Genomic DNA, 12,538 nt, shown 5'->3' with positions numbered 1-12,538 from the left:
ACCTAACTAAAGAGAAACAAAACAATGAAAGCAAGTCTTCTGCGTTTACACGCCCTTACTTTCCTACCCTGTACTAACCAAACAAAAGGATACATGAACAGGCTCACTTCTAACCTGATGCGTCACTGGGTGTGTGTAGCGGGTACGTCACGTGACATATTACCTGTCTAAAGCTCCTGTGGCAAGCAAAGGTTGTCAGCAGCCTGAAGAAAAAGTCATCACAAACGTTAACAACATGACACCATAAGAACCCTCGGTGACGCAGGTGTCACAAACAATGGTGATTATCTGGAGAGGCCTTTTTAAAGCATTATCCCACACTTTCAACCCTAAGTGACATGCAATAAACACCCAGGTTCAATCATGTGACAATGTGTTCATTTTCTGTTGCCATGGCTACATTTCCAGTATGGTGTTCTGTCTGTCTGTTAGCACATGTTGCAGTGTCAGCAACGCTTGTTTTTGTTGCTAAAAGTATGTTTCAAACCATGCAACAATTCTAATATTTTAATAACATATCCTAGATTACTCTTAACCTGATTTTAATACATTTCTTGAACAAATCGATATAAAACAAAGATATTGTGGTGACATATATGTCAGATCGGGCTATTAACCTTATAAAAGTAGGTGGAATTTATTTGTCACATTAAAGGGATAGTTCACCCAAAAATGAAAATGTGATGTTTATCTGCTTACCCCCAGGGCATCCAAGATGTAGGTGACTTTGATTCTTCAGTAGAACACAAACGAAGATTTTTAACTCGCTGTCTGTCAGTCATATAATGGCAGTCAATGGGACTCACGGCTTTGAGAGAGAAAAAAACACACACACAAATTAAACCCAGCAGCTCGTGACGATACATTGAGGTCTAAAGACACAAAATGATCAGTCTGTGCAAGAAACTGAACAGTATTTATATCTTGTTTTACCTTGTTTTACCGCACGGATATCTAAGTAACTAAAAAAAAAAGGAAATGTGTTCAGAATTAACTGGATGGAAAATGTTTGTGAATTTATGACACGGACATTATCAGGTCATATGAATAGAAAGTGAAATAAATTAGAGCATCTCAATAAATTATGAGCAATACAGTAATTTATTCCAAACAGTGTGGAACAAATGGGCCTTAATAGGAACATAAATAAATCATTTGTTTAAATTCTATTTACATTCAGTCTTGCACAACGTTGTAAGACAAAAGAGAAAGAAAGAAAGACCAAGACATTTTTTTTCTTACAAAATGTTGCAATACAATGTTTTTACAATGTTATAGTGAATTTACGCCTTTACAATGATTCTTTTATACTACGCCACGTAGTTTACATCAATAAGTTACATTTGTATGATGATAACGACGAGTTTTATTTATTTATTTTAATAATGGAGTGATACATTTTGTTATGTTGAGAACTTTGGAGACACTCCCTTTGTGCTCGACGTTTGTTCAGCGAGTGAACTTCAGACGATCCTCAACAGGTTTATAAACAACACACATGAGGAATACTTTCGGTTTGCTTCAGTCTTGAAATACTTTCGGTTTGTTCAGTCTTGAATCCTGGCTAAACACGCAGTGGGACTCATGCAGAACTTCAGCCATGTAAGCGTTCATGTTTTTAAATATAACTACAGTCCGTGTGTTTTTGTGCTATTATAGTAACTATATTGTTGTTTTCTATTTGTGGGGAACTACCCTGAAATGATTCAACATGTTTATGCTAAATCTGTGATTATGTCGATGGTTTTATTAGTTAAGTTATTAGTATAGGCCTATAAAAATTAAATATATAAAATGTAAAAAAATGATATTTAGCAAATAATCCACGTGTTAAATATCCAGACGGAATGAAAGTAACTGTTTAGATATTTGACCAATCAGGAGAGTGTTTTATAAATGTGTATCTGTCACATAAACCAGCTCTTCTGTATTCTCATCAGGTTTTCAAATCTTCTAATGATGCTGTTTTGCTTCATCTATTACAGTGGTAAATATCATTTCTATTTGCAAATGACAATATTTATTTTCAGTTGCATGTAGAGATGTTGTGCTTGATTGTTTCACTTTCATGTCATTCAGTCAAGTGACTGTGGTAGATAATTATGAAAATTCCCCACCACGGTATATTATTATTATTATTGCAGGAATAATACAACTGCACTGACACATCTGATACAACTTTATTTTTTTCATCAACATTTGAAGCTTTTGAAATGTGGCACAGCTAATATTCTTGACTCCTTATTAATTTTATTTACATAAATCTTTAAGCTAACTAAAATAAGAATATTTTATGATGACCTTGATTACAGAGAATACACAGAAACACATATTGATACTTTGTATAAAACTGTCTGTATTTGCAGGAACTCCTCGTGCAGGAACTAAACTTCTACATGTGACCGGAAAAAAGGGAGACGGCATCATCCTACCTTGTGAATTTAAGGCCAGACAGATTTCTCATTATCATTTAAGCAGTTGGTCAAAGATGATCTATGTTTGTCAGAATGAAGAATGTGAGAGTGAAAATGGCCGAGTGTTTAAACAAGGAAACTGTAACATTGTCATCAAGGATCTGCGCTTCAGTGATGCTGGGAAATATGTGTTGAGAGTCTATTACAATAATGCTCAGTCAATGCTGGAGCGACTAACCCTGGAGTACTACCTTCATATTCAGGGTAAAGCCAACACTGATCAATGCATCAACATGCTTTCTGGTTTTCCTAGCAATGTTAACAGAGTCATAATGTTAGTATTGCATGCAGGGCCATAACCAGCAAAGACATTTAGTGATATCCTATATTCAGATTAGTTCATTTAAATAGAGGCTGATTTTCAAATGATTACATTTTGTCCCCTAATATTATGGTCTTGATTGATTCCACCGTAATAATAATGATGAAGGATGAACTGTCTGTTCAGACGAGATGTCAGTGAAGATCGGTGAGGAGCTGAAGTTGGATGTTCTGTTGACCAATACTAAAAAAGTTGTACATCAGAGCAAAATCATCACAGAGTGGACGGTGGTCTGGAAGAGGAGAGGTGGGGTCAGCAGCGATCGACTGATTGTCAGAGATGGAAACCTGACCTTTAATGAGTTTAAGGCCAGTGATTCAGGATCATACAGAGTTCTGGACTTTGATGATGAAATCTTGATGAGAGTAACTGTTACAGGTGAGAAGCTCAGTGGATGTTATAAGAAATATTATTCTTAAAGTGCACAGCTGAGGTATGTTCATCATGATCTGAACAACAGATTGATACTAAACTATATAACTAATCTTTGATATTCTCACAGGATCCGGTACAGACTCAAAGGAAAACCACACAGATGATGACAAAACTCATGACACTGAACGAGTTTGTAAGTAAAACAGGAGACAGTATAAGGGATTAATTTTCTACCACATGTTTTGTGGTCACACATGTGGCAATATGTGTGAATCAAAACTTTAAACACATTTAAAAAAAATTATTTATTGCACAAAACTAGGTGTGTGAAGTAACAAATTACAAATACTACCATTACTGTAATTAAGTATATTTTATTAGAACATTTAAAAATTGTTTTTAAAAAATTGTGTAATTTTACTTGAGTACATTTTAAGTGATGGAACTGAACTTTACTTCACCGTTTTCCTCCATTTGTGGTCATTGCATGCTTTATTGCATGCTTTATTTCTCAGAATTGCGACTTTATGTCTCCCAATTGCGAGTTTATATCACGCAATTCTGACTATATTTCTCAGAACTGCGAGTTTATATAGTAACTTAATGAGTGTATGACAACCAGAAAATGAACGTTTTTGTCTTCATTTGGATGGGGTTGAATACTTAGGGACATTTTTTTTTAGATTCAGGAAATGTAATGAAATAAATTATATTGCCCATCCTCTCAGGATACCTGGAATCAGTGTTACAAGTACCACAGGCACATCATTTTTGTATTTTTTGTAGCATAAACACCATCAAACCGATGCAAGCTTCGGATCTTCCAATGTTTCTCTATGGCGCTGAAACCTAAAGATGTCCGAGTTCCGCTCCCCGTGCATCTGATACTCGTCTGTCATTGGCTTATCTGCGTTCAAGGGGAGGGGCTTACTGATAGGTCAATTGAATAGCCCTGTTATATAATGATGTCGTTATGTCAGATTGAGTTAGACCTATCAGACTGCAGGCATCCTCAAATCTGGCCCATTCCTGCAGAGTTTAGCTCAAACTCTAATCAAACACACCTGAGCTGCTAATCAGAGGCTTCAAGATCATTAGAAAATCACAGGTAAGTGAGTTTGATCAGGGTTGGAGCTCAACTCTGCAGCAGATTGGCCCTCCAGGGAAAGATTTGAGGAACCCTGATCTAGAAATTCATGCCAGAACTTTGTATGTATGTCAAAAATCAGGATTTACTGAAGAGAACTCATACAAAGCAAAAACAAAAGCTCATTTTGACCAGTTACGTAATCTCTCACTTATTCTATGAGATCTCACGGTTTAAAGCCTGTCATAGGAAATCAACACATGCCGCTGTGAATAATAAAGTGAGGCATCTGTAACATGGACTTCTATGATTTTCAACACATAACTGTTCAAATCTCAGAAAATTGAGTTTAGGGTTTCACAACCCTTAAAACGCATTTTTAAATGTTTGATTCACAATTTTTGAATTAATTAATTTTTGTATTTATTAATATTATTATTATTTTTTTGCTATTCAATTTTGCATTTGTACTTCAGTTTTGTGCAATATATATTTAGGTGTGTTTTAAAATTTTTGATTCAATGATTTGATTTATTGACTGGAATACGTTTGCTGGAAAATTAATCCCACACATTGAGAGCTTTACTGATTATTTGAGCAAAAGAACATAAAAAATGTGTTTTCTTCCCAATTTCCCTCTTCCAGCTGTAATTAACTGGATTTTGCGTACTGGAATGTGTTTTATTGTGGTTCTGCTGGGTCTGGCTCTGATCGCACTTGTCATCAAGAATCCCCTACCCTACTCAGCCCCCCTTGCCTCATTTACTATGAATATGCAAATTAGCCCCGCCTCCACTCAGTCACACCAGCCAGAGCCTCCTGATCCACTAATTAACACAATGTAATGGCAATACACGGAAAATGACTGGATAAAACTGTTTTTACTAGCGGACAACGACAGAGGAAACAGTAACATTCGCTAAAGTTACTTGATGATGTTGTGTCCTCAAAATACTCAGCAATGTTGTTGATTAATGGACTGGCACATGGTTTGTCTAAAAGCATATTACAAACACCACATAGACAAATAAACAACATAAAAAGCTTGATTTTCACTGCAGGGGGACTTTAAGAATCAGCAAATGTGTGTAGTTATCCAAAAATGCACAGGAAGTGAATCAGCTATGCCAGGCATAGTCTTTGTGACATAAAAACATCTGTCAATATGTCTTTATTTGAGAATCTCATTTTATTTGTGAATTTAATTCATTTTTTGTGAAACACCTCACATATATTTGTGGATCTCATTCTATTTATTTGTGAATGTTTGATTTTTACATTTATTTGGAGTAAATAAACAATTCTGACCCCATACTAGTCACTGGTTACTCGTAATTAGTCTTCAGCTGATCTGATCAATAGATCTGCAAAGGATTCTATCAACATATGTCTGAAATATTGAACTTTGTTTGTATCATGTTTTTATGTTTATCACTGTAAAGTTGTTTTGAGGCAATCTGTACTATATAATCTGTATAGTATCTGTAATTAAGTTTCATTTAGCTTAAGTTTAATAGAGCATTTGCATTATTCTTTGTAAAACTGTTTTGAAAGTAGTTATTGTAAAAAATAAAAAATAAAAGAAAAGTTGCAAAGCACATCATTTAAGAGTGTTGTTTGTTCATATGTATTTTTGTACGAATTGGGGGGGGGGGGGGGGTGTACTGGCCGAGTACTTCTGTGACAAAAACTTTTTTTTTATAATCGTGGCTCTTCATTGGCTCTTCATGAAGTAAACAAGGGCCGAACTCCTTATATGGGCATTTCTCACAGGACTCGCTCGGGAGGAATGTCTCTAAGGAAGTGTGCTTTTGGTTGTGTGGGAAAGATAACCTTGTTCAGCTTCCTGAAGAACTCAGCTTTACGTAAACAGTGGATGCAGTATTTTGTGCCGGAGCAGCAACAGAGTTTCACAAGTGTGTTTGTTGAGGAACGTTTTATAAGCAAGGCCCAGTCCGACGCTGGATTTGCACATCGTTTGATACTGAACGATGGAGCGATCTCAGCTATAAAACAGTCCCGCGTCATGATTCAGAACTGCAGATGATAAGTGAAACGGCATCAAATGTCTCTTGTTGGTGATTGGCGTTCATGTGCTCGACACTCTTTAGCTCCGCCCACACGGCACGCCTCCAGGAGCTCTTTCATCTTTTAAAATGAAGAATCTCAGTATAATTGTACGTTTCACTAACACTAAGCAGGGGAAGTCCATTAAATACTGTGCAGCTTCTGGCTGTTTGCTTCCACTTCCACTTGAACAAGATCTCTGATTTCAGTCTGATCTCAACTGTTTGAGTCTGAATGTCATGCAGCTGTTTAGATTGTAAGTAAATGCCGCAGACATGAACTGTTTAAATTTGATCTTCGTCAAATTAGATTTAGCTCTATTTTATATAAATGTACAGTGATAAATGGGATCTTTATGACCTCCTTATGTGTACAGTACCCTATATTGCAGACCTGATATTTTTATTTTGGAATGTTTGTTAGTATGCCTTTTGGAATCTGGAAAAGGAATTTGGACCCGTTGAATGCATAAATATTTTACACAATATGCTTCATTGTGTTTATCATTTGAAAAATCCTTTGTATTGTAATAACAGGACTACTAATGAGATTCCTGATATCTATCAGAAAAGTAACAAACAACAACAACAAAAAACATTAACATTCCAGCAAAACCATGCATTTTACATCCTGCGGGAATCTTATTTCTGTAGGATGTTACGCAATCCTACAGGACGTCAGTGGACATACAGGAATCCTAATGGAATATGTCCCAAAACACACAACATTTTTTTATGGTTTTAATGGTTAAAAGTTGATGGTTTGTAATGGCATTTGTGATTTATTTATGATTAATTTGTGATGGTGTTCGAATTTTCTGTGATGATCTATATTGGTCTTAACACGCTGTATAGACCTCTTAAAAGAACTCCTGACCCAATATCAAATGTGTTTGCCTGCATCCATGGAGCTGCTGTGGAAGCTGGAACTATATGTCCCGCTTCTGTTGTGTCAAACAAGTCACCGTTTTGTGAGTTGCCTAAGGAGTTCTTTTCAGGCTCACCAGATTTACTTGAGACTCAGTGGAGAAATGTTGCCTCCGCAGGGTTCTCATCTCACTTAACCATAGATGCGTTTTGGTTGGAGGTAGAATCTTTAAGATGCTGGAGGAAACCACTTGTTGAAGCCATTTCTATGGAAGTAATAATATTTTGAGTTTATTTAGTAAAATCTGAGAAAAAACCTGTGTTGCAAACATAGGCCGAGTTTGGGGAGGCGGGGGGTGGGGGTCCGCCCCCCCAGATCAGAGCCAATCGATTTTGTCAGATCTATGAATACAAAAATATTTTCAGATTTTCTCATTTTATTTGCATTATCTTATTTTAATGAGTATGTTAAGGCAAAATTATTTGTAATTAATGTCAAAAAAAAAAAACCTACTCTCACAACTCGCGAATCTCAATGTATCGCGTGAGTGGACTCTCTTCTCGTTCTCTTCCCGCTTTCTGCAAAGATACGCTAAATGAACAAAATGGATATTCGTCGCTTTTTTAATAAACCCACAATAAAAAGCGTGGAGGTCTCTAACTTTGACACTTCTAATATTGATTCTACTGCCGCTGATACTGATACAGTAATCGAGGCCGTGAACACCTCCGTCCCTGGAACCTGCAGTACCAGTACCGCCACCGTGTCGGCAGAGACACCCGCTCAACCCGCCGCTGCATCTGGATGCGTCAACGACCTCGGGGAGAAAGCCACAGGGCCGAAACAGCCCATACTTTCTTTTTTCCCTAAGCACCAAATTGGAGATATTAATCGTGCCTTCTCACCCTTTTACTACAACAAGTTCCCATGGATTGAGTACTAGGGTGACCAGATGAGATTGGTTGAAATTCGGGACGGGGGGGGTAATGAATAATAAAGTTAATGAATTTCAAACGAAAGTGACTGACCAATGAGCAGCCGGCGGGGGCTGGTTGCCAGGCTGCAGGATGACTCAACCTAGCTCCACGGACAGTTTTTTATGTTTTATCAGACAATAACTATTTAAGATTTTGCTTCAGTATAATTTTCGGGACAATTAGAGCGGGATTCGGGATTCGGGACAGCAGCTTAGATTTCGGGACTGTCCCGAATTTTTCGGGACGTCTGGTCACCCTAATTGAGTACTCAGTTTCACTGGATTCAGTTTTTTGTTTTTGCAGTCGCCACTTTTCTTCAAATATTGCAAGATGCACAGACGAACTGTTTACAAAAGTGGGAGCTCAAAATTGGAAAAAGTTGTCGGAAAAGCTGACAAAACATGCTTCATCAGGTACATTTATCAAGCATGGAAATGTGGCAGAGCTACAAACAGACTGCTACATCAGGGTCTGTGGCAGCACAGCTGTCACACAGCCATCAAAGCACAGTACAAAAAAACAGAGAGTATATGTGCAAATCTGTTGATATCATAAAACTGCTAGCCAAACTAGGCCTGCCTTTCCGCGGTCACCGTGAAGATGCTGATGCAGAAACAAGGGGGAATTATTTGAGTTTATGCGATTTTTTTCTCAAAATACGACCCTGATTTCAAATCCATGCAGTCTAAATATTTTAACTGCACAAGCAGAGATTTTCAGAATGAAATTATTGCATTATGTGCAGAGCTCGTTCGTGAAGAAATATCCAAGAAGGTACACGAGACAGGTTTTCTTGCTGTTATTGCTGATGAAGCGAAATCGTCAAAGACTGAGCGACTTTCTGTTTACATAAGATACACTGATGGGCTTCAGATTAAGGAGCGGTTTATTTGCTTTGTTGACTGTTCCAATTCTCGTGATGCTGCAGGGATTGTTTCTGGTATTAAAGAAGGATTGCATTAGTGTGGTTTGAAGGACATCCCCATAATTGCTCAGTCATACGATGGAGCCTCTGTTATGTCAGGGCATTTGAGTGGAGTTCAGCAGCGAATCAGAGAGGAATTCCCCTTTGCTGTGTATGTGCATTGCATGGCGCATAAACTGAATCTCGTCCTCGTTGAATCGTGTACAGTGAACAGAGACATTAAAACGTCTCTAAATGTGATTGACAAACTGTACTCTATGTTTGCAGAGCCAAGCAATCATTTCAGGTTTTTGATGATGCAGAAGACACTGGCTCTTAAACCAAAGGAGATAGTGCAGCAAAGCGAAACACGTTGGGCATGCAAATACAGATGTGTTTATGCTGTCAAATCACAATATGCTGCCATCATTCGCTGTTTGAAAGAGATGGAAGAAGAGGGAGAAAAGTGGTCTGTGGAGGCAAGTGGATTGTATCACCACATGACAAGTCTTCGCTTCATTACTTCCATAATTATTCTTGAGGAAGTTCTCAGTGTTGTACATGTAACGCACAAAAGACTGCAAGGTGCAAGTACAACCATGGCTGATGCAGCCTCAGCAGTAAAGAGCCTGAGAACACATCTCCAGCGTTGCAGAGAGGGGAGTTCATGGGAAGCAATGTGGATGCAGGTGAAAAGGTTTTGTGAGGATTTTACTGGTGCAGAGAGTTCCCCTCAAACTGGAGGAAAACGAAAAAGAACCTCACGAACACCTGCCGGGCTTTCGCAGTACTTAGTACCAACCACACTTGGCCAGCGTGATGAAAATGAGATGCACTGGGAATCAGAATCACAGACGTTTAGATGTCAGTTATATCTTCCCGTTTTAGACACTATGCTGGCTGAATTGGACAGGCGATTCTCAACTGATGCAATGGCCCTGAGCGTGGCCTGTGATGCCGTGTTCAGCTGTGACAAAAACGGCATCGGTCCTTTACTAAGCACGTATGCAAGCTTTAAGATCCACCCTCAGCTTGTGACAGCTGAAATGGACCTTCTTAAATGTGCGATCCCTTCGCCGATCACCCTTGAAAAACTTACAAATGAAGTGCGGAAGGATCAGTATCCAAACTTTTACCGACTCCTTTAGCTCGCTCTCACGCTGCCCGTTAGCTCTGCTGCATCAGAAAGAAGTTTCTCAGTGATGAGAAGAATCAGAAACTGGCTCCGATCTACGATGTCTCAGGACAGATTTTCCGATCTTTCCATACTGCACATAGAAAACAATTTGACTGCAAATTTATCAGGAGAGAGTAGATTCTTCTACATTAGGTAAGATACACGTTTTTATTCCACTCTTTGTATAGCCAACCAGTCATTGTTGTAAATGTATTTTAAATGAAGAAAATATATAGGATATAAATATTTGAAAATGTATAAATATGGTATATACGGTGTGTAAAAAAAATCAGAGCTCATGGTCTACCGGTAGGTGCCCCCCCCCCCCCCTCACAAAAATGTGAAACTCCGCCTATGGTTGCAAATGAAACGTAGAAATTGGAGTGAAAGGCGTTAGCCAGTGATGTAGCATAACGTAATTTGATTGGCTGTTAGGTTTAGTATGAAAGAAATAGAACCCTGCAAAACAAACAGTCAGAAGCCACTGGACTTTTGAGCAACACAGTTTTTTGACCAATGCAATACTGCAGTTAATTTGTAAGAAAAGTAAATATCCTAAGTTTTTTATGTTTTAAGATTTATAATTAAACAGTCAAACGAAGAACTTTGGATTCAAGACTTTTATTCACTGACGTTTTGTGTTGAGTACAAAATAACTCTGAAGTCCTAAGCTAGTGAGTCGGCTTATTGCGCTCACATCCAAGTCAAAAGACTGCTCGACACAGTCAAAATATCGAGTGAATTCGGAAGATTGTTCGACGAAGCCGAAAGACGAGCCGCGTGAGAAGATCGCAAAAGAAAAAAGACACTCGTGATGACGGCGAGCTAATCGACCGGGCGGATCTGAGGAAACCCTGCTTGCGGCTGCTAACAAATACAATTAACCAATACGGACGGAAACTACGTTGCAGCAAAAGAATACAGAAAGAAAGCCAGAGGTAGCCTACCTAGAGAGTGAGTCGTCGGCTAAATGAGACATTCTCTGGAACAGGTCTGATATTTTCTTCATGACTCTATTAGGCCATCGTCTAAAAGTGACAGTAAGTGTTCACTGGATATCGCATCCTGAAAGTCATACAGCTTGACATAGATAAATCCTGCACATCAGTGACTCTTTTAAACGAGTGTTTATAAGAAGATTAGAAGCTGAGAATTGTGACAGTTTTTGTGTGAAGATTTTAAAGTGACATGACATGGCAGATGAAAGCGCAGCTGCGTGTGTTGACCAAAAGAGGGCGCCAAAGCCCACAGAAAAGGCTGTAGAAAGGAGAACGCAAGGGAAAGTTGGCACAAATAACCAAACAGAAGAATGATTTAGCCAAATTGAAGGAAAATGAAAATGAACACAATGTTAATTTCATTAAAGATGAAGAATTGCCACGGTTCGAAAGATGCTTAAAACAGTTTGAACGGATTAATGAAGAGTTGTGTGAGTTAATAGATGAAGATGCGTGACGCGCATCACAGAACAGAGCAAGGCGAGCATTTGTGCTTATAAAACTTAAACTTTTTTATTTATTTTTGAAATGACTGATCGTTTCGCTAGATAAGACCCTTATTCATCGTCTGGTATCGTTTAAAGCCCTTTGAAGCTGCACTGAAACTGTCATTTGGACCTTGAACCGTTTGGGTCCCACTGAAGTCCATTATATGGAGAAATGTTTTCATCAAAAACCTTAATTTCTTTTCGACTGAAGAAAGAAAGACATGGACATCTTGGATGACATGGGGGTGAGTAAATTATCAGCAAAGGTTTTTTTAAAAGTGAACTAATCCTTTAACCTGTTAAATTGTCTTACAGGTAATAATGCACTTGAAGACCAGGTGCAGACACACCTGGGGCCAGATTGTCCCACACATTCTCTCCTGCGCTGGCTTTGTGTTTCGGGATTCAGGTTGGTCATCATCATGATCCTCACAACTTCTGGATCAACAATGTCCCTGTTCTGAAGAAAGAGGTTGTGGAGCACAGCATGCAACAACATCTAGCTCAAAGGCATGGCTCAGTTCATTTGCTGGTGGTTCACTTCGGATGTGACAGCCATATGAAGTTGGAGACCCAGCCAGCTGAGCAAAAGCTGCTCCCACTGTCTCCAGGTCATCTGCAGTGGGGAAAGCAATCAGCCTTCTCAAAATCCTGAAGACTGCCCTGCTCATTCTGGGCACAGAGGAGTTGGGGATGTTGAAGGCAGTGACAGCACCCAGTATTATGATGATGCTGCTGTGTGTGCATATTGTCTATAATGTGTATATGTACGGTGTTGTGGAGTAACTAGTTACATCATGTA

The 12,538-nt window shown here is 38.6% G+C and overlaps 2 protein-coding genes across 2 annotated transcripts in view; both read left to right on the top strand.

The window, feature by feature from the left end:
* LOC306885634 (uncharacterized protein) overlaps window positions 1-12,538 on the top strand; it is a 431,626-nt gene that overhangs the window by 381,968 nt on the left and 37,120 nt on the right. The window lies entirely within an intron of this gene.
* LOC306885052 (uncharacterized protein) lies at window positions 1,466-5,816 on the top strand. Its single transcript, XM_079441365.1, has 6 exons — window positions 1,466-1,602; window positions 1,941-1,987; window positions 2,367-2,678; window positions 2,923-3,174; window positions 3,299-3,364; window positions 4,904-5,816. Coding segments are annotated over exons 1-6 (879 nt in total). The 5' UTR covers window positions 1,466-1,600; the 3' UTR covers window positions 5,104-5,816.

Source organism: Barbus barbus (assembly GCF_936440315.1).
Source record: "Barbus barbus genome assembly, chromosome: 19".
Lineage (NCBI taxonomy): Eukaryota > Metazoa > Chordata > Actinopteri > Cypriniformes > Cyprinidae > Barbus > Barbus barbus.
The sequence above is the reverse complement of the archived record's forward strand: the minus strand, read 5'-3'. Positions and strand labels throughout refer to the sequence as shown.